We start from the raw sequence: 20,129 nt of genomic DNA, 5'->3' as shown, positions 1-20,129 counted from the left end.
CCCACATTGCAAAGGAGTGTTTAGGTGACGGGTCAGCTGGTGACTGACTGGGACCCCATAACTGCCGCTCTCAGCACACCTGACCCTGTGAGGGCCAGATGAATCCGAGGAGGCAAATTTGGCCGGCCCTGTCTTACCCAGCTCTAGGTCTCCAGCATAAGGCGGCAGACTAGCTCGCTTCTCACAGTTGGGCAAATGAGTGAAACCTGAAGTGATGGCGAAGAGGCCTGGATTTGAGGCATGGATGAAACCCTGACCCAGAACTTGGGCTTGGGCAAGACCCTCCCTGGTTTCAGTCTCTGTCCCTGGAAAGTGATGGACAGGGAGTGGTGGTTAAGACTGAGCCCACCGCCGGGCGGGGTGTGGTAGCGCACGCCTTTAATCTCAGCACTCAGGAGACGGAGGCAGGAGGGTCGCTGTGAGTTCGAGGTCAGCCTGGTCTACAAAGGGAATCCAGGAAAGCCAGGGCTGTTACACAGAGAAACCCTGTCTCAAAAACCAACAAAACCAACCAACCAACCAAACAAACAAAAAAAGACTGAGCCCACCTCTGCCACATAGGAGCTCTGTGATCTCAACCGAGTGACTTCTCTGTGCCTCAGTGTTCTTGCTCATTTGCAGAACAGATTGGCTAGCAGTTAACATCTCTAAAGTGCTTGGGACCATGTACACAACACAGAAGAGTGGCCCGGTGCTATCTAGATCAGGCACCCAACAGGGAACTGGCTCCTCAGCCTGGCCTCTCTGAGAAGCTCCCCCCCATCCCTGAGTGCACTGTTACTTTCTCCTCAGCTAGCGTGCTCGCTGCTGACCTTGTCTACCTGCCACTCAACTGCAGGTGCATCTCTCCCCACTCTCCCCCCCCACCCCCGACCCCTGGAGGAAATGACACCCCACTTTTAAGCAGATGCTTGGATGGCAGGAGTCTTCAGCTGGGTTCGCAGTGAGCTATTTTGGGGCAGTCTGGGAGTTCCCAGTCAGCCAGGCACGCGGTGAGTTTTGGAGGGAGTGGACCCATCTGCTGCCTCCTCTGAGCTCAGAGGCCGCTGGATGCTGCCTGCAGCTGTTGGAGGGCTGCTACAACTGGAGGTGGGAAGGCAGGTGGGTCACCTCTGGGGAGCCAGGGGAAGGAGGAGGGGTCCTTCATTAGCACTGCTGACCCCTCTCTGGCGTTCCTCTCAGCTGAGGGCACACTATCTTCTCAGTTTACCCAGAACTGCCACCTCAGCAATTGGAGGGGCTCTTCTGGGATGGAGGGAGGGCAAGTTGTGACTGGAGATGCAGAGAGAGGCTGAGCTGTTACTTTAAGAGCATGGCCAAAGACCTTCTGGGAGGGCGGGGGGGGGGGGGGGCAGGCAGGGATCTGTCTTCCAGCTGATGGTGGGGCTAGTGAGGGCCTGAGTGTCCTCCCTGGCAGCCTGCCTCTGTAGTAGGGGTGTAGGGCTGGAGTTGGGTTAGAAGACCTGGGACAGTCCTCTCACAAAGGGCGGCTACCTTCTACCCAGGTTCTATTACCGGGAGACCCCTGTTGCGACACCATTGCTGTGGGTTACACCTGGGCCTTCCTGGCCTTCTCTTCCAATATGTCACATGCAGGTCACTTCCTAGGGAGAGCCCTCTATCCTTTTGCTAGAGTTAGGGTCTCAGAGCTAAGAGGTGGACAGCTGAGGGCACTTACTTTAAGAGGTGTGCCTCCACTGCTGGGCGTGGTGGCGCAAGCCTTTAATCCCGACACTCAGGAGGCAGAGGCAGGTGGTCTACAAAGCAAGTCCAGGACAGCCAAGGCTACATAGAGAAACCATGTCTCGGAAAAAAAAAAAAAAAAAAAAAGAGAGAGAGAGAGGTGTGCCTCCACATCACCGGGGTTTCTATTGGTAGTGTTTGTCCCAAGGATTTGGGGCTGGCCAGAAATTACCATCGCTCCAAACTGGCCCCTGTGCCCTCAACATTAGATAGGCTAGCATTGCCCGGGGAGGTTCATCGTGACCCCAGGTTGCAAATGCTGCCTTGGACTGAATGGCATGACCCTGATTGGCACTTTCCAGCCCCGCCTGGTCACTTGTGTCCCTTCATGATCACTAATAACACTACGGCCTGCCCCTAGCACCTTCCAAGGTTCCGTTAAAAAACAAAGCGCCCAGCAGTGTTTAACCTTGACCTCTGTCCACTTTACAGCATCCTCTCCTGCCAATGACCTCATGTGGGTCTCCACACAGTCCACAAAAAAGTGGCATCAAACCTGTTCTGCGGATGGGAAACTGAGGAGAAGGGCAGGGGCATCCCTGGGGTTGTCCCCAGCCTCTTTACTCTAAGTGTGTGGTCCAGACACAAGGCTGGGACCTCCTGCTGTCTGGGTCTTTGTAGATCCAGTGGCAGCTGCTGAGACTTCACGCACAGTAGACTTCACCCAGTGCCCCGAGGCGGGTGCCCCCTCCAGGGGCCAGGTCTCCTGCCCCCCCTGGACCTCCCCCCATTGCCATCTCAGTTCAGCTGACTGACATGCAAATTAGTTTAATTATTTCTTCTTCTAAAATAAATTATATTTTGCAGTAGCTGCAATATGTTGTGTCAGGCAAAATTACATTCAATATTTTTAAACTAATTGATGCAGCCTTGAGGAAGGCTGATTGACAGCCCAGAGCTGAGCAGGCCTGCAGCCCTAACCGATTCCTAAATTAAAATTAAACGTGCTCTGGCCTGGCGCTTCCTTACTCAGTTGGCTCGCTCTGCATCTGGGGAGGTGGCAGGTGGAGCCCCGGGGATCGGAGAAGGCTGGAAAGGAAGGCTCTGGGCTCGTAAAAAGAGAGGAGTTAGGGCCAGAGAGCCTTGGGGCTAGCCTCTCACCTTCCTGGTGTCCTCTGAGCACAGCAGCTGGGGTGAGATTGGACATTTTGAGATGGAGGCTTGTGGGTTGTTGTTGTTGTTTTTTTTTTTTTTTTTTGCTGACGACCATGGAATGGGAGTCTCCTTTGTACCAAGGACACAGGAATGAACAAGAACAACATAGTCCTTTGGTCTAGGGGCAGAGACAGATCCCATTCCAGACTGTGTGACAAGAACTGAAAGGCTCAGAAACCGAGCGAATGAAACAAGAAGCCCTGCCCAGTGGGTGTGGGGACCGTTAACATGGAACAAGTGACATTACTTCTGGGAAGCAACCAGGGGAAGGGGACAAGGGGGGACGAGGGAGGACTGCTCTGGGGGGACAGGAACTGACATGTGCAAAGGCCCTGGGGCCGGGGGTGTGGGAGGAGCTTCAGATCTCTTCCAAGGAAGCAGAGATGGGTGGGGCTGGTGGAAAGGAAAGAGGCCATGGGTTGTGGCCTAGCGACCAGAAGGAGTGTGTCACCCTCCCCAGAGAAAGGCAGGGCACACATATCAAGCCACTGTCAAGATTTTTGCCACCCTGCTTCATCTTGTCAACCATGGGACTACAAATTGAGGCTGCTCTGTGGATGAGAAAACAGGTTCAGAGAGGTGAGGTGCAGCCTCCCCGAGGTCCCACCAGAACAGCTGACAGAGCTGGGTCTGGATGAGGGAGCCTGGTTTTAAAGGGAGAGTTTCCAACTAACAAAGTCTTCCTACACCTCGGCGGTCAGAACCCTTCAAGGCCTCAAAGGTCCTGCCTCCTCCAGGCAGCTCTCCTTGACTGCCTCAGCCCTCAGCCCAAAGCCCTGTACTTTCTCCCACAGGATCTCATGGCTTGGGTTAGAAGACCAGCCTCTCCCTGGCCTTGGCACTCTTTCCACATTCTTCTTTCCTACCTCTGCCCTGGCCCTGCCTTTCAGCTCCTTCCTGATGGCTTCATTACGTCACATGCACAGTTTCCTGTGGTACTTGCTGCCATGGCGTTTTACCAGGTACTTTGTACTGTTCTGTTTTAAAAGTGTGTGTGTGTGTGTGTGTGTGTGCATGTGTGTGTGTGTGTGTGTGTGTGTACAGGGGTGTGTGTATGTGTGTGTACCTGTGTGTGTATGTGTGTGTGTGTACAGGCGTGTGTGTATGTGTGTGTACCTGTGTGTGTATGTGTGTGTGTGTACAGGCGTGTGTGTATGTGTGTGTACCTGTGTGTGTATGTGTACGTGTGTGTGTGTGTGTGTGTGTGTACAGGGGTGTGTGTATGTGTGTGTACCTGTGTGTGTATGTGTGTGTGTGTGTACAGGCGTGTGTGTATGTGTGTGTACCTGTGTGTGTATGTGTGTGTGTGTACAGGCGTGTGTATATGTGTGTGTACCTGTGTGTGTATGTGTACATGTGTGTGTGTGTGCATGTGTGAACGCTTACATGGACGCCTGAGAACAACCTGGGATGTCATTCTACGGGATGCCATTGACCTCTGTGGAGACAGGGTCTCTCACCAGAACTTGCTGTCTAGGCTACACTGGTTAGCCAGCGACTCCCAGGGATCCTCCCGTCTCTTCCACCTCAGTTCTGAGACTACAAGAATTTCCCATCATGCCTAGCATTTTTATATGGCTTCTGGGGATTGGACTCCGGTCTTTGTGCTTGCAAAGCAAATGTTGTACAGAGCCCGCATCTTGTTATTTGTCCCCTCTGTAAGCAGAAGTTTTGTACAACACTGCATGCAAGGTGCATAATAGGTGCTTAATACAGTTGTGTGCAGTGAGGGACGTTCCCTGTCTGTGGTATCCATGCCTTGGCCCTGTGTTTGGGATAGACCCAGAGAAAGGTCTGGGGGATGATGTGGCTGTACCCTTCCAAGGGACCATGAAAGGAGCAGGGGAAACCAATGCCACCTCAGCAAAATCAGTGAGGGTGGACACTTGGGCGTCACAGAGAAAGAGGAGCCCAGAGAGAAGAAATGACGTAAGGCTTCGAGAGTGGGAAGTGGGGAGAAAGCCAAGGGAAAGATCATTTTTGCACCCACTTAGTGGGGCAGGCAGGGGTGTGAAGTGGAGTCAGCGGGGGGGGGGGGACCCTCTCCCTCATAGCCCCCAGCTCAGTGGCACCACCCTCCTCCCCAGGGAATTAGATTGCATTCTGAGCCAGGGCTCTGATTAGAGCCAGCTAGCTGGGCAGAAAGATTGATCTTCTCAATTACCCACTGGCCAGGCAGGCGTGTGAGGAGGAGGAGGAGGAAGAGGAGGAGGAAGAGGAGGGTGGGGAGCAGAAAAGGATCCAGCAAAAGGTGTGGGGACAGCCTGGAGTGGTCTCCTGGCACTTCTTGCCCTGTTCCCATACTCCCATTGTGGGAACAGGAGGCTCTGGTACCCTTCTCTGTCTCTCTCAAGGGCTTTCATCATCTGCTTAGGCCCAGTGTGCAGAATACGGTCTCCATCTTTGTTCTGGGATTGACTATTCCAAGAACAGACGGACTGGAGGTGAAGTAGGGGCTGTGCAAACAGTATCTCTGGGGTTTGGGGGGACCTCGGAGAAGTTTTCCTTCCCTTGGGGCAGAGTGGGCTATCCTCCTGACACTCTGGACATCTGTTGGCCCTGTTGGCATCTGCTAAGTGCTAAGGGTGCTGGAGAGTATCATTCATCCCCAGAGAAGCTCAGCCATAGTTTACACACCTGAGGACAGCAAGTCAGTGTCCTCCAAAGCAGCGGCTACCACACAGTGCTGCCCTGAGTCTTCTCCTCAGTCCGCTTTGCCTTCCATGCTCTCTGACCCTCTCTTGACACCCATCTGGAGTTAGCATGAGTCACCTTGCTGTCACCAGTCTGTTCTTGCTCCCTTCTGTCCACCCTCTTCCAGGCCAAGAAACCCAGGAACACCCCACATCCGATCACAGGGCTCTTCCGCTCCCTATTACCCCAACATCTGGCTCCACAGGGGACATTCAAGACCCTCCCTGGACTGGCTAGCAAGCATCTGCACGCCTTCCTCAGCTCCCTGCTCTCAGAGGGGTCTCTAAAGCCTCCCAGCTTTGGCTTCCAAGGAGATAAAACATCCCAGCTCTTAAAAAGCATTCCTCTACCAGAGACCCACCTTGGAGCCCCCTCTCTCCCTCAGTGGTGAGCCAGTTCCCTCCTGCTCCTCAGATCTCTCCTAAGCCCTAGTGTATACTTTGGTTCTCCTTGCCCTCTCCCCTGCCCTCTGGGAACTCAGGGAAGACACTGCCAAATATGTTCAGCAAAGCATCTCCACAGGGCATCAGATAAGTAGCCCCTGGCTGGGTGGACACAGAAGTGGACTCCCCTCGGGGCGGGGGGAGCCTTGGAGCCCTACCTACTATGACCCCTCCTTCCTACCTGTCCTTTCCCCAGCCCCTGCACTCCCTCCACAGTGCTCCAAGGAGCAAAGGACAGAGAGAATCAACTGGGTAGTTATTCCCTCCTTCCTTGATTTCTATTTCCTCATGTAAAATGGAGTATGGTAGAAACTGGGTCATCATCTCTGACATCCCCCTGCCTCAGATTCCTTCTGTAGCTATTAATAACATCTGCTAAGGATCTGTCAGGCATCTTACCGGAACCAGACAAATGTGATTTCCAAACCCAGTTCGGGGAGGGGGGAGGGCAGGGTGGTGGTGCTTTATTTGTGACACTGCCCAATGCCTTTGAATAAACAGAGGCCAACCGTGATCTGCGGTTTCTGTCCCTCCTGCCCTCTAATAGGGCAACAAGTTGTAGCCAGCGCAAAGAAGGGAAAACAAGGCTGGCAGAAGAGCGAGGTGCCAGGTCATAGAGCCGAGGACCACACAAAGGGAAAGTTTTCTCATCTCACTGCCCCATTCTCCTAAGCTCACGTGTTAGCCCATTTCTTCCTGCCCTCATATTTATCCACAGCCACTCCAGTGCCTGGCCACAGGGTGCAGACCATAACCTCCCCTCAAAAAGGGGTACAATCTACTGACATCTACTGGTATCTAGAGCTGAACACAAGCATAGCTGTATGAAGGAAATCTCGGGGTGCTGTGAGATGTGGCTTGGCCCAGGGTGACTCTTGTCACAAACTTGCAACTTATCTAGGCAGCTCCTTGTCCTGGACACCTTCCCTGCTGGCCAAGTGTGAGCTGATGACCCTGGGGGAGCCTGCTGCATGTACCCTCACCTCTAGCCCTTCCTCCCTCATTCTTGGGTCTCCAAGTGCCCCCCCCAAGATTATCCCTTTACAACTGCCCTTTCTACCGAAGGATCCAGACACAAATTGTACTTTAAATTCAATATTGGTCATTAATATTTCATGATTACAAAACGTTAAAGATAATGTCAGTGGAAGGCGCGTCTGCATGGGCAGGATGGATGACTCAGAGGTTCAGGGGAGAGGAGCCAGCATACTAAGTGGGCCCGAGCCTTTGAGGTAATCCAGCGTGACAGGAGGCTGCTCTGGCTGAGGGCGACATCCTCCGAGGGGCTCACGGAGCGCTGCAGCGTGTATAAATATTTCCCCTCTGATCCTTGTCACCTCTTGTTTGTTCCGCCTGGGAGCAGGTGGGGCTGTGTGACCCCCTTGCTCATCCCCATTGCTTCTGAGGGAGCTCTGATGACACCTCAGCAGGAGGACACAGGGCCTGAGGGTGGAGCCTGTGGGGTTGGCTCTGCACCTCAGGCTCAGGCAGACTTCTAGTGTGAAGGATTAAGTCACCCAGGGCCTTCGTGGATTTGCTCTGTGGTTTGGGGCCTAAATTTTCCTCATGTGTGAAACAGATAGGATAACTCTATAAAACATGGCTTGAAAATGTGAGTGGGGGTTACTTGCCACAGATTGTGTGTATGTGTGTATGTTTGTGCTTACACAACATGTGTGTGTATTTTGCCAGAGGTTGATGCCAACATCTTCTCTATGACTTTCTAAGGCAGGCTCTCCCACTTGAACCCCAGATTTGCCAGTTTGGCTAGTCTAGCTAGCCAGCTTTCTCTGGAGATTTTCTGGTCTCTTCCTCGTGAGCAGCTGGGATCACAGGTGGCCTGCCACGCCTGCCCAATGTTTATGTGGGCGCTGGAGTTTTGAAATCTGGTCCTCACTTTTTGCACGGCAAGCAGTCTTCCTGCTGAGCCATCTCTCTAGCCTCCTACCTTATTTCTTATTGTACGTGTGCATGTGTGTGTGTGTAGGCGTGTGTATATGTGTGGCACACACAGGCCACACTGCACAAGTGTGGTCAGAGGACAATTTGCAGGAGTTGGTTCTCACCTTCTGCCATGTGCGTGCCAGGGACTGAACTCAGGGTTACCATGCTTAAAGGCAAGGGCCTTATCCACTGACCCACCTTGCTGCCCTTTACTCTTGAAACAGGGTTTCTCACTGAACCCTAGGGCTTGCCCATTCATCTAGGTTGGCTGGCCCGTGGGCTCTGGGAGTTTGCCTGTCTCCGCCTCCTGGTGCTGGGATTGCATCATCATGTTTGTCTTTTTTGCAGAAACTGGGGGGGTCTGAGCTCAGAAGGCACTTTGTACACTCCCCAGCTCCAGACCAAAGAAATGTGACCCGGGCACAGTAGGGAGAGCTGAGTTCTGGTGTAAGCCAGGCCCGGATGGGAATTTGCATAAGGGACCTCATCTGAGTCTGTTTCCTCATTCACACACTGCGGCCTCTGTGCAACCAGCACTCCTTAGACTGTAAAGGGACTGACTGGCCGCCATTGGGGCGTAGAATCCAAGTGCACAGTCAAGGTAGTCAGGGAAGAGTTAGATAAAGGCTTTCTAACACCGACAGAGGTGAGGAGTGGGCAGGTACTGTGCACCTCAAGCCCAGACTGGTCACCAACTTCTCTTAGTCTCCCTCCGATCCCCACAGTCAGCTAAGCAGTAAGTAGTGAGCCTCTGAGAACAGAGAGGGAGACCCACAGAGGAGAGCACTGGTTTAACCCAAGAAGGGACTTGCTAGTGGCAGGCTGTCAGGCTGGTGACAATCTACAGGCCAAGTGAGGAGGCAACCTCTGCCTGGCAGTCAGGTCTACGCCTTCTCCGCTCTGCCGGCTTAAGAGCCTCTGTGGCAGCTGCCTAGGAGCAGGCAGGCGAGGGAGGCTCAGAAGGTGGAGGAACTCTCCCCCCCTCCTTCCCCCCCCCCCCCACCGCCCCAGTCCAGCGCTACTTCCTCTTCAGCCACCTTTGTTCTCTCTTCCAAGCGGAGGAGGAGTGGATTCAAAGACTCGCAGACGCCGCACTGAGGGCTGAGCCGGCTTTGTGTTTTCCTTTAAACCGCAGTTGAAAGAGACTACGGGAACTTCAGCCTAGGGACTTCCTCGGCCCTGCCACGGGCCAGCGGGGCATCCGAAGTGGGAGGAGGAAGAGAAGGTGGGCACTGGGAGGAGGGGGGATGGGGAGGCTGGCAGGAGGGCTTCGGGGATAGGGGTCTCCTTGACTACCCTACGGTTGACTCAGGGATCAACGGAATCTCCCGAATCAGTTGCGAAGCTTCCTAGCAGCTTGCTGACAAGACCTGCAGAGGTGACAGGCGCCACTGGAGAGCAGCCGGAAGCAGAGGAGGTCTGGCTGGCACTGGCTGGCTCTGCCCAGGTGTCCCATGAGAACCCCCCCCCACCCCCCACCCCCGTTCCTCACTCTTGCAGCCTTACTTATTATGTAGGCTGGTATTTCAAGGCCCTCTCTTCCTTTCCCAACTCAAACCCCGCCCACCCGGTGGCTCCAAGGGGGACCCTCACTTCCAGAAACTCTTGACCCTGCTCTATCAGCACCTCACTTCACCCATCGGCAGGCTCTGCCTCTGAGTCTTCAGCTTACGGCACAGGGCAGCTTCTTCCCACTCCTGCTCTTTCTGGTCCAGCCTGGGCTATCACCCCTCTCGCAACACCACTGCTTCTGACCAAGCTCCCGACTTCCTCTCAAACCCCCTGTCTTCTCCAGACCGCTTTCCTTTAATCAAAGTCCTCCCCCATTCCAATCTCAGGATGGGCATGCTCCAGCCCTTCCCCACCAGTGGTGGACCGCTCTGCCCTCTCTGTTTTGGCCTCCTGCAATTCCTCTAACACGCCAGGCAGCTGCCACCCACCCCAGGGCCTTTGCACAGTCTATTCCTCCTGCCGGCACTGCTCTCCCTTAGATGAGGGCACGGTGTCCTGACCATCCTGAGGTCTTTGTGAACGAATCTTCAACACTGCCAGCTTTCTTTAGTCCCCTCAGCCTACTGCTCCATTGTACCATGTCACATGGTCTGACATACTAAGTACTCCTTTTCTCAGCTTTCTCAGCTGTGACCTCTGAGGGCAGGTACTTTCTTTCCTTTGCAAGATCAGAGAATAGAGCTTAGCCTGTAGTAGATGCTCAGCGAATGAGGGTAGAGTGTTGGCCTTCATACCTGCCCTTTCCTGTGGGGCTTAGCGGGCCCTACTATATCTTCCTTCCTGGAGATCTGATTTTTGCCATATTTATTCCCAGGTGGGATCTTTGCCCCACTTCAACCGTTGGCCCCGCCCCCACATGCCTTGATGGACAGCTCAGCCTTTGCTCCGCCCCAGCCATGATTAGCCTTGCCTATTCATTTTTGCTTCTTCACCCACAAGACCCAACTTACCTGCTTCCATGGCCAGCACAGTGATGTTGTGCCAGCCAGCGGTTTCACGGTCCAGCCCCTTGCCAGTCACGATGGCGCCAGTGTCTGCGTCGATGTCGAAGATCTGCTCCAAATCTGAGTCACGGTCAATGGCGTACCTGAGTGGGGGACAGGGTCTGGCTGATCAAACGTGCCCCAGTGCCAGGAGCCTGTGCCCATGATCTCACTATTCCACCCTACTCCAAGAGAAGGACCATCCACTAGACACAGAGGGCAGAGTGAACGTGACCTGCCTTAGCATCTCTCTGGAGCTGTTGCCTGCTGGAAGGCAGGAACAGGGGCAGGGGCAGCCATTCTGAGTGTTAGTACCCTTGGATGGTCAGTGAGGCTACCTACTTGTACCCCACAGTTGTGGAGAGGGTGGAAAAGCATACCCGTGGGACAGAGTCACAGATGTCTCTCTCTGCTCTCTTAAAAAGGGAGAGCTCAGAATTGGGTTTCACAGTGAGAGAGGGAACTAAAGGGACATTTGGGGTGGCAGAGGTGGCAGAGGTGGCAGAGGAATGACTGCTCAGGGAAAAGCAAAGGATATAAAATGGCTGAGCTGAAGGTGGGGAGAGCTATTTAGCACCAGGAGTTGGGGTTCTGAGAATTTTAAGCAGGAGAGAGGGTAGAGACAGCTTAGAATGTTTCCAGAGGCTGGGTGGACCCCAGACCCGGGGCAGCTGAGCCTGGCCTGGGAGGGTGTGAGGCTGGCCCTGCTCCTCCCGCCTGCGCAGCGCTTTTGCTAATCTGCAGCTTTTCAGTTGCTGCGTGAAAAAACCCTTTGTTCCGCCTTCTTCCCGGGCCTTTGTGCTTCGGCTCCAGGCCTGAAAGGCCCGTGTCCAACACATGTCTCAGACGGCGGAGGCCCAGAGAGGCCCCGCCAGCGCCCGCCACCACTTCCCGCACTGATAACACAGGCGGGGGTGCCGTGGCTACGCACAGACAAAGGCCTGGCATGCAGGCAAAGGCGCATTGTGCAGCCAGGATAGAGCAGCCAGGAAGGGAGGGAAGGCCTTACCTCTCTGCTCTTCCCTCAAGCCAGAGAGGGAAACTGAGGCCAAGGGAAGCAGTGCCTGAAGGGCTCAGAGCCTTGAGAGGTGGCTTTTGGTGAGGCCTGGGCTGCATATGTGATTAAATCTCTCTGAGTCTCAGTTTCCCCATCTCTTCCACAGAGGATAATGGCAAGTGCCCAGACCTGAGCGTACCGCCTTTGCGTTTCCTGTCATTTGCTTCCCCTGTGTGACCTTGGACTAGTCTTACACCCCCTTGGTCTGTTTAAACATCTAATTCAGAGCCACCTGGCACCCTGGTATGAATTGGGTGAACCGAGGGAAGGTGATTTCCTATTTGCTGGTGTGTGTGTGCGTGTGAGTGTGTGTGTGTGTGTGTGCGTAGGCATGCGGCAAACTGCAGAGGGACGTTCCACAGTCAGAGTGGAATTTTTTCTTAATTTCATTTTTCTTCTTCTTTATTTTTTTCAAGATAGGGCTTCTCTGTGTAGCCTTGGCTGTCCTGGATTCACTTTGTAGAGCAGGGTGGCCTTGAACTCACAGAGAGTTCTCCCTGCCTCTGCCTCCTGAGTGCTGGGATTATAGGCATGCGCCACCGCTCCCAGTTTCTTTTTATTTCATGTGCATTGGTGCTTTGCCTGCAAATAGGTCTCTGCGTGGGAGAACCCTGAGTTACAGACAGGGGTGAGCTGCCATGTAGGGGCTGGGAATTGAACCCAGTCCTTTGGAAGAGCAGCCAGTGCTCTTAACCACTGAGCCATCGCTCCAGCCACAACCACCACCCTCCCACCCCCCAGCAGTGGATTTTAAGTGCGTGAATGTGCACATGCTTGTGGGAGCCATCAGGTGACCTCCTTTGTCACTCTACCTTATTCTCTTCTGACAAAGTCTGAACCTAAGCTCTCTGATTGGCTGTGCTGGTGTGTATGGTCCCACATGGCTTTTTTTTTACATGTGTGTTGAGGATTTTAAATTCTCCCAACCCCTAGGTATTGACCCTCCCTGTTCTGGATTGCCAAGTATACTGCCTCCTTTACCCTGGCTAGCCAGGGGTGCTGGCCTGGATGGACTTAAACTGACCCCCTTTCCCTGGCATGCACTGGACACTTCTGAGATTGCACTCTCCCCCCCCCCCTCCAGCCCTTTGTGACCTGGACATCAAGCAAATGCCTTCTCTGGGCTGCTCAGGGTTGTAAGAGAATGGAACCCCACCAGACATCCCATGAGCTACTGACGTCACCCCCACCTTGCCGATGAGGGCGCCGAGGCCACCAGGATAAGTTGAGTGTGGCTGCTGCAGGCTGTGTCACGTGAAAGGCACAAGCTTCTACTTGCCTGGATATGGTTCCCAGCCTTGAGCACATCTTCTCAAGGGGCCCTGACTTTATTTTCATCAAGGTACCATATGGATCAGCCATGGGCCTTCGGACTAGGGGTGCATAATTATCCTGCTGTAGACTTAGAATCTGCACCCAGAGGTGGGACTCCAGACTCGGGGGCTCTTAGGAGCCTGTTGAACTAACTAAAGGAAAACCTCAATTATGGAGCCTCGGGGGCCCCTTTGCCTGTAGCCTGACACTGCCAGATATTTGCATGGGAAAGAGGTGGATCAAGACCCTGGGTGTTGCTGAGCTAAAAAGGAACCCAGAGAGCTCTGCCTCCTTGGCAGATGGAGGGGTGGGGTGGGGTGGGGTGGGGTGGGGTGGGGTGGGTGCTGAAGGAGTCAGGACTAAGGGGAGGTGATTTCATATCTGTTGTTGGGGCTGGAGGGAAGGCATGTGGCAGAGCGTAGAGGGATGTGTATGGGTAAAGGAGATTTTTTTTTTAAAGGTGTATGGTTATGTTTTCCAATAACTCATTTAGCTATGAACTCATCAATAAATTAATCCTTTGAGATCTTAGCACCTTTAAGGTCCAGTGTCCCTCTTCCATCTTTTGTTTTCCTGCCCCTTCCCTCTCCTCCCCACCTCTCTCCCTCTTCTTCCTCCCATTCCTTTCCATTCTTTCCATCCTCCCTCTCTTTCTCCAGTTTTTCGTTTGTCCCCTCGTAGAGGGGACGGCAGAGGCTGAAGCCTAAGAAGAGGCACCTGTCCCCATAGGGTGGGGACACTGCAAGGACACCATTAAGCAGTTAAGACTTGGGCAACAGGCCACAGCAGCCATGCTGGCTGGCTGACTTCTGGCGGTGGGAGCCAGAGAGTGAGTGGGAGGGAAGGGCTCTGTGTGTGGCAAGGAAGGGGAACGCTGGACGGTCCCAACGCGCATGCACAGAGCCATGTGTCCTGTCTGAGTTATGGGCAGGAGTGTATGTTTGTGATGTGACTGTGACACTGTGTGTGTGTGTGTGTGTGTGTGTGTGTGTGTGTGTGTGCATCTGACAGTGTGCTGAAGTTAGAACAGCAAAGGCTTGAGGACCCTTGGCCCCACCCTGGCTCTGTGACCAGGCGTCCTGTGTCCTTGCTCCCAGACAGGAAGCTCCCCGCCTTTGAGCTGCATTTAGCACACTATGCCAGGCACTCTCTCAGGAGTACCCACCCCCCATGTTCATGTCTCCATTCTAGGGGCACACTGACACCCTGCCAGCTTGCCTCAGGACCCTGGCATTTGCTGTTGGTCCTTCCCACACCTCACACTCAAGAGCCTGACCACTCAATGCACAGTGACCCCTGTGATCCCAAAGCCCCCAGACCCTGTCACCCCAACTTCTTTATAGCCTGTATCAGCATTTAGTAACTGTTGGTGTGGGTAGGATCCTGTCGTAGCACACGCAACAGTGACTCGTAGGTGGCTTGGAGACCCTTATCAGCTGCCCACAGTCCGGTACTGGCCTTGCTTCTCAGGTCTGTGCCCCACAGCCAGGGAGCTCTGCCCTGAAACTGCCCTTGGCTGCGTCGCAGCACGTACCAGGCCTGGCTCTGAGCTGTGCAGGGGGAAGCTGTTTGCGGTGCTAAATTGGACCTGTCTCAAGCTCCCTGCGGGCTCGTCCACATCTGAGGAGCACCAGGGACGGGGGCCCAGCACAGGGAGATGAAGGAGGGTAAGACGCTGGTTTCAAAGTCTGTCCCTTCAGCAGGGATGAAAGAAAAGGGAACAGAGGGTGAGGAGCAAAGCGCAGAGGAGGGAGCTGCAGACGGGAACACTGACCTGACTGACCTCACCCTCGTGTCCCCCCCCCCCCCCCCCCCGCTCTCCCTTCCATGCTTACAGAAGCCAACCTGCTCTGGTCTCCAGTTCTCTGACAAACAGGGGTGACACTGTCCTCTCCAAAGAAGGCAGCCAGAGGCCAAGTAGCATTTAAAAGCTGTGCCTGGTGGCAGAGAGGCAGGAGTTGTGGCCTTATCCTAGGTTTCTGCCTGGAGGGAGAGCTCCTATCCTATCCGCGAGATCCCGGTGATGTACATCTTTCTGTAACTACAGCTGCACAAACTACAGCTGCACAAACATTCCCCTACTGGAACGCCCGGCCGCTGACCAGACCCAGAGGTCCAGCTCAGTTCTATTCCTGCCAGCTCCAAGAATTCTTCCCAGATCTTGGAGGCTGTCTCTCGGTGTGACAGACTATGGCAGCTAAGTGAGATGGGATCTTTGCATCCCATAGGCTGGCATGTAAGGCTGTCCAGGCTGTCCCCCCCACCCACCCCTCGAACAATTCTAAGAATCCCATTAATTTAGATGATGGAGGAATGACATCCTTTCCACGGAACCGCACAATGCAATTATTTTTGTTTAATTATTCGTTTAGGTTGGTTTGTTTGCTTTTTGAGACAGGGTTTCTCTGTGTAGTCCTGGCTGCCCCGGACTCACTTTTTAAGACCAGGCTGGCCAGGCTGGCCTCAAACTCACAGATATATCCACCTGCCTCATTGCCCCCTCTGCCCCTCCCACCCCCCACCCCCACCCCCAGTGCTGGGATTATAGACATGGGCCAAATGCAATTCTTAAACTTCCCTCCCTTGCCCAGCAGAGCTCAGCTCGGCCGCTAACTGTATAGCAGGGAGGCTGGGAAGAAGCAGGGCTCCACGGAGCCTCTTCTGCGTCCATCTGACTCTGGCTAATCCTCCCACCCTTTCTCCCTTTCTCCATGTCTGTTTCTGCCACAACCTCTATTCCCTCTCTTTCTATCAGAGTTTTCCAACCAGGGCCTCCCTAAAGCCTGGAGTTCACAAGTTCCTCCAGTGACTCCCCTCACCCCACTGCACAGCATCTCTGCCCTGCCTCGGCCTGATCCAGAACTGACTCCGGCTCTCAGGCTCCCCGGCTCTCGGGCTCCCTGGCTCTCTCTAGTGCCTCTTGTCTGCGCTGCCTGGCAGCTCTTTCTCCTCCCAGGCTCTTCAGCTGGTCCCTCCTTCACGGTTGGTCTCTCTGTCTCTCTTCTCAGTCTTGTCTCAGGTCTCTTTCATTCTCTAGCTGTTCAGGGAGTGTGCAGAGGCGCTAGGCTGGTACAGTTCCTCATCCTCTGGGTACTGGCTCAGTGGCGGCTCTGTAGGGCTATGATGAACATTAGAAAATCAGAGCCAGGGGCTGGAGAGATGGCTCAGAGGTTAAGAGCACTGACTGCTCTTCTAGAGGTCCTGAGTTCAATTCCCAGCAACCACATGGTGTCTCACAACCATCTATAATGTGATCTGATGCCCTCTTCTTGCCTGCAGGTGTACATGCAGACAGACCATTATATACATAATAATAAATAAATCTTAAAAAAAAAAAAAAGGAAAGAAAATCAGAGCCAGTCTGGAAGTAAAGCCGTGTGGAGGAGGAGGATGGAGGAAGGGTTAGGAGGTGCAGGGGCTGGATGGATTGGGGTGGGCATTTTTGGGGAGAGAGGCCAAGGAAGGTCTTTTAGAGAGGGATACTGTTGAGCAAAAGGTATGAGAGGACCTGTGTCCAGGGGCGGCAGCAGCAAAACCCCTGACCGGGAGAGCTGAGAGGAGCTGGAGCCTGCCAAGAAAAGAGGGGGAAGGCCTGTAGGATTCTGGGAAGTTCAGGGTCAGGCTGAGGTTCACGGTGAAGGGGCAGAGGAGGCCTCCATACTGCATGCAGCAAGACTCGGGGTGGTCTTCTGTGAGGATGGCGGTGGGAGGGTTTGGGCCACAGCTATGGAGTACAGGGGAGAAGTCTGGCTACATTTCAAGGTAGAGACTTGTAGATGGAGGAGCGAGTTGCGGGGGCGGGGGAAGGGGGGGAGAGGGAGAGAGGAAGAGAGAGAGAGGAGAGGGAAAGGGAGAATGGGAGAGGGGGAGGGAAGAGGGAAAGGAGGAGAGAGGGAGGGGGAGGGGGAGAGAGGGAGGGGGAGGGGGAGGAGAAGGTAGGAGGGGGAGGAGGAGAGAGGGAGGGGGAGGGGGAGAGAGGGAGGGGAGATGGGAAGGGAAGAGCGGGAGAGGGAGAAGGGGAGAGGGAGGGGAAGAGAATACATGTGAACTAATGAGGGACAGTGGAGCCCTGTAGAAGGAATACCTCAAGAAAATAGGGCCTGGTTTTGCTTGGTTTTGTCCCGTCTTAACATGGAGGGGGTGGGATGTTCAGTGAGACCCTGAGGTGAGCTGCTGGGATGAGGAGCTGGGACATATGCAGCCGATGGGCAGTTTTGGCACTGGCTCTCCGTGTTTGTCCCTTTCTTGCCTGGAACTGCCCCCTCTCTGCTTCCTGGGCTCTCGGGCTCTCAGGCTCCCACTGTCCTCTCCCTCCCCTCTGCCCGCAGTCTGATGGGGTGGTGCATGGCAGGACAGCAGGCAGCAGGCGTGGCCCCGGGTGGGGGTCTCACCGGACGGGCCGGTTGGCGGCGTCGGGGTCCCGCGCCGTCACCACGCCGACCAGGGAGCCCACCTGCGCATCCTCCTGCACCTCCAGGAGGCCAGAGGGTGGCCGGAACTCGGGGGGCTCATCCACATCAGTCACGGCCACACGCACAATGGCCTGGTCTCGGAATGTGCCCAGGTCGGCGAAGCGGGGGTCCACGAACTTGTTGAGGGCTTCTAGCACCACGGTGTGTACCTGCTGTGACTCGAAGTCCAGGTGCTGGGAGAGACAGAGAAGGCTGGTCAGTAAACGGGCCTGCCAGGTGACAGCACTGTCAGGAAGGGGGCACAACAAGCCAGCAGCCAAGGTCACAGTTGGCTTAGCCCACCACGGTGCTAGCTGTCAGAGGCCCAGACCAACCCTTTCCAGTGTGGTGGGGGCTCCTAGGGGACTGTTTTGCCTGGAAACAGGCACTACTTTAAAAGGTTCTGATCCCCCAGGTTCCTTGTATCCCCAGTCAGAATGTTTTCGTAAGTCATTCTGTTTAATAGCCACCTGTAGGAATGATATGGCAGCGCTCTTTTATCCATGAGGAAATCCGGGCCAGAAGGGTTCAGCAACACCTGAGTAGGTGGCCCCTGGCAAGCTAGGACTCAAAAGCCAGGCCAGTGTGGCTCCCAGGGGTAGGAGAGATAAATGAGGACACAGATCTGAAGTCTGCAGCCCTGGGTTCCAGCCCTGGCTGTCTGCAGGTGACTGTGGACAATCAGGCAGGCCCTTTTTTGGCTTTGGGGGAGTTAATGAAGCTCCCCAAGGGAACAGCACCTTGGCTGAGCTAGGGACGGTGGTGGTGGTGGTGGTGGTGGTGGTGGGGCTTTCTGGAGTGCCTAAGTCTGCCGGGCAGGCAAGGAGGCTTCTTTTCCAACAGCCCAGATCCCCGTCTTTCTGTGTCTTCTTGCCTGAGCAATCGGGATGCAGGGAGTCGGGGGCTGGCCTAAGAATGAACGATGGCTTCTAAAACTAAGCCATTCATCAGGCGGGTCTGCGGAGCCATTGTTGACTCCGCCGCAGACACCTCAGGCGCCTACTGGAGCCACCAAACTGCAGAGCGTGGGGATGAGAGAAGACTAGCCTGCTGGGATGAGTCCGAGTGCTGTGGACTCTAAGAAACTATGGAGTGCCATGGGCTGTGGGCTGCGCTGGGCCCCCAACTTCTCATCTGTGACAGGGGGCCAGCCTTACAGTTGAGGCACATGGGGATCGAAAGACTGAACACTGGCCATTCCACAGCCAGAACCCCGAGCTTGTGTTCCTCAGTAGGAGCTGTCCTAGTTGAGTGACCTTGGCAGGGCATTGAGCCTCTTGGGGGCACACTGAGTTCTGCAACAACGTGTGGACCAGGGTAGGGGACTCAGGCTGGGGAGCATGGCTGAGGGTATAGCCCTCAAGGCTTGGCACCCTGAGTCACCACAGTGCCTGCCTTCCACCCTGCCCAAGGCAGCCATACCTTCTGCACTACTATGATGGCCTCCTGAGTGTCGCTGTCCGTGGTGACCTTGAACGCGTCTCCTCCGCTGCCGCTCTCTTCTCTCAGGTGATAGGTCATGTCCGTGTTCTCGCCCACATCTGAGTCCTCAGCCTTCACTCGGCCCACCGCTGTGCCAATGGGCGCTGACTCCTGTATGCTGAACTGGTACATCTCTGTGGGGGAAGAGGCAAGGAGGCTGACCCAGTCCTCTGCCAAAGAAGGGGAGAAGAGGAGGAGGAGCCTGGGTGGGCCTGGGTTGGGGCTGTATCTGCACGGGAGGGGGGGTGCGGGTTTCCCTGGACAGGTGAGAATTGCAGACTGCCCTCTGATGAAGAGCAGAGGCCGTTTGGTTAGAAGTCTCTCATTCCACCCCCAGGCTTCGCAGTGGATGGTATCTGGCCAACCCTGTGATCACTGAGATCCGTTTTTCCACCTGTCCAGCAAGTGGGACAGAGGAGGTTTATGATGAAGGCTCAGGCTCTGGAGCGAGTTCTGACCTGTACCCCTGTGCTTCAGCTCCCTCATCTGTGAAATGGGAAGAACATCTTCCTGACAGTAGTGTTGCTATGACAACAGAGATGTTATTACCTGTGAGGTGTGAAGTACTGTGCACTGGGTTGCATAGAAATGACTAGCTTGTGCCGTCTCACACTGATGGCATTTGTGTCACCTCCCGGGAACTCTCAAACTGTGCACAGTATGAGAGGGCAGAACCTCACTGAGAAAGGGGTGAAGGAATGAGCCAAAAGCAACAGAGAGCTGGGAAAACATTCTAGACGGAAGATGCCAGTAGCATTTTGTTCTCTGACCAGAGCCTGCGACAACGTAAGAGTGCCTTGCTGAGTGATGGCCTGCCCAGGTGAAGTTTGGGAGTTTACCTCTTGGGGCCATCAAATGCCTGGGAACCTTTGTGTGGAGTGGCTGCCTCTGTCTCATGTTCACACAGCAACCTGGAGAGGATCCTTGCTCTGACCACTCCATAGCTCCCTACAGCCCTTGGGGTAGGTATGGCAAGTTCCTCAGCCCACCCACAACATGCATGCTGCCAGCCCATGGGATAGCCCAGCCCTGCTGGATGGTGCAGGGACCATTCACCAAGGCTCATCTGCAGGTAGTACCTGGCCCCCACCTGTATCTTCAGCTGCTCCTGTCCTTCCCAGGGGGAAGGGCAAGAATGTTCTAGTAGGTGCTACTGCCCTTCTCTCAAACTCTCTCCCTTCTGGACTGAGTGCGAGGTGTGGGAGACGAGTGTCATGGCTCTCATTCACCAGACACAGCAAGCTGTCTCCTGGGTGGTCTGTGTGGGTGAATGACTCTGCCTGCACCCACAAGGTGCACAGTGTTGGTGATGGTGACTAAATAAAAACCAGCTGCAGTTACAAGTAGGCAG

General features: G+C 54.7%; 1 protein-coding gene across 3 annotated transcripts in view; it reads right to left on the bottom strand.

Annotated features, from left to right (window-relative positions):
- The window catches only part of CDH22 (cadherin 22), a 126,259-nt gene that overhangs the window by 14,125 nt on the left and 92,005 nt on the right, over positions 1 to 20,129 (bottom strand). For all 3 annotated transcript variants that reach the window (XM_084777686.1, XM_084777687.1, XM_084777688.1), the window contains 3 exons: positions 18,719 to 18,912; positions 17,237 to 17,490; positions 10,442 to 10,578 (listed from right to left, as the gene is read on the bottom strand). In XM_084777686.1, coding sequence (XP_084633812.1) covers positions 10,442 to 10,578; positions 17,237 to 17,490; positions 18,719 to 18,912 — 585 coding nt within the window. The remainder of the gene's footprint in view (positions 1 to 10,441; positions 10,579 to 17,236; positions 17,491 to 18,718; positions 18,913 to 20,129) is intronic.

This window comes from Acomys minous (genome assembly GCF_964271855.1).
Source record: "Acomys minous genome assembly, chromosome: 3".
In the NCBI taxonomy this organism is placed as follows: Eukaryota; Metazoa; Chordata; class Mammalia; order Rodentia; family Muridae; genus Acomys; species Acomys minous.
The sequence above is the reverse complement of the archived record's forward strand: the minus strand, read 5'-3'. Positions and strand labels throughout refer to the sequence as shown.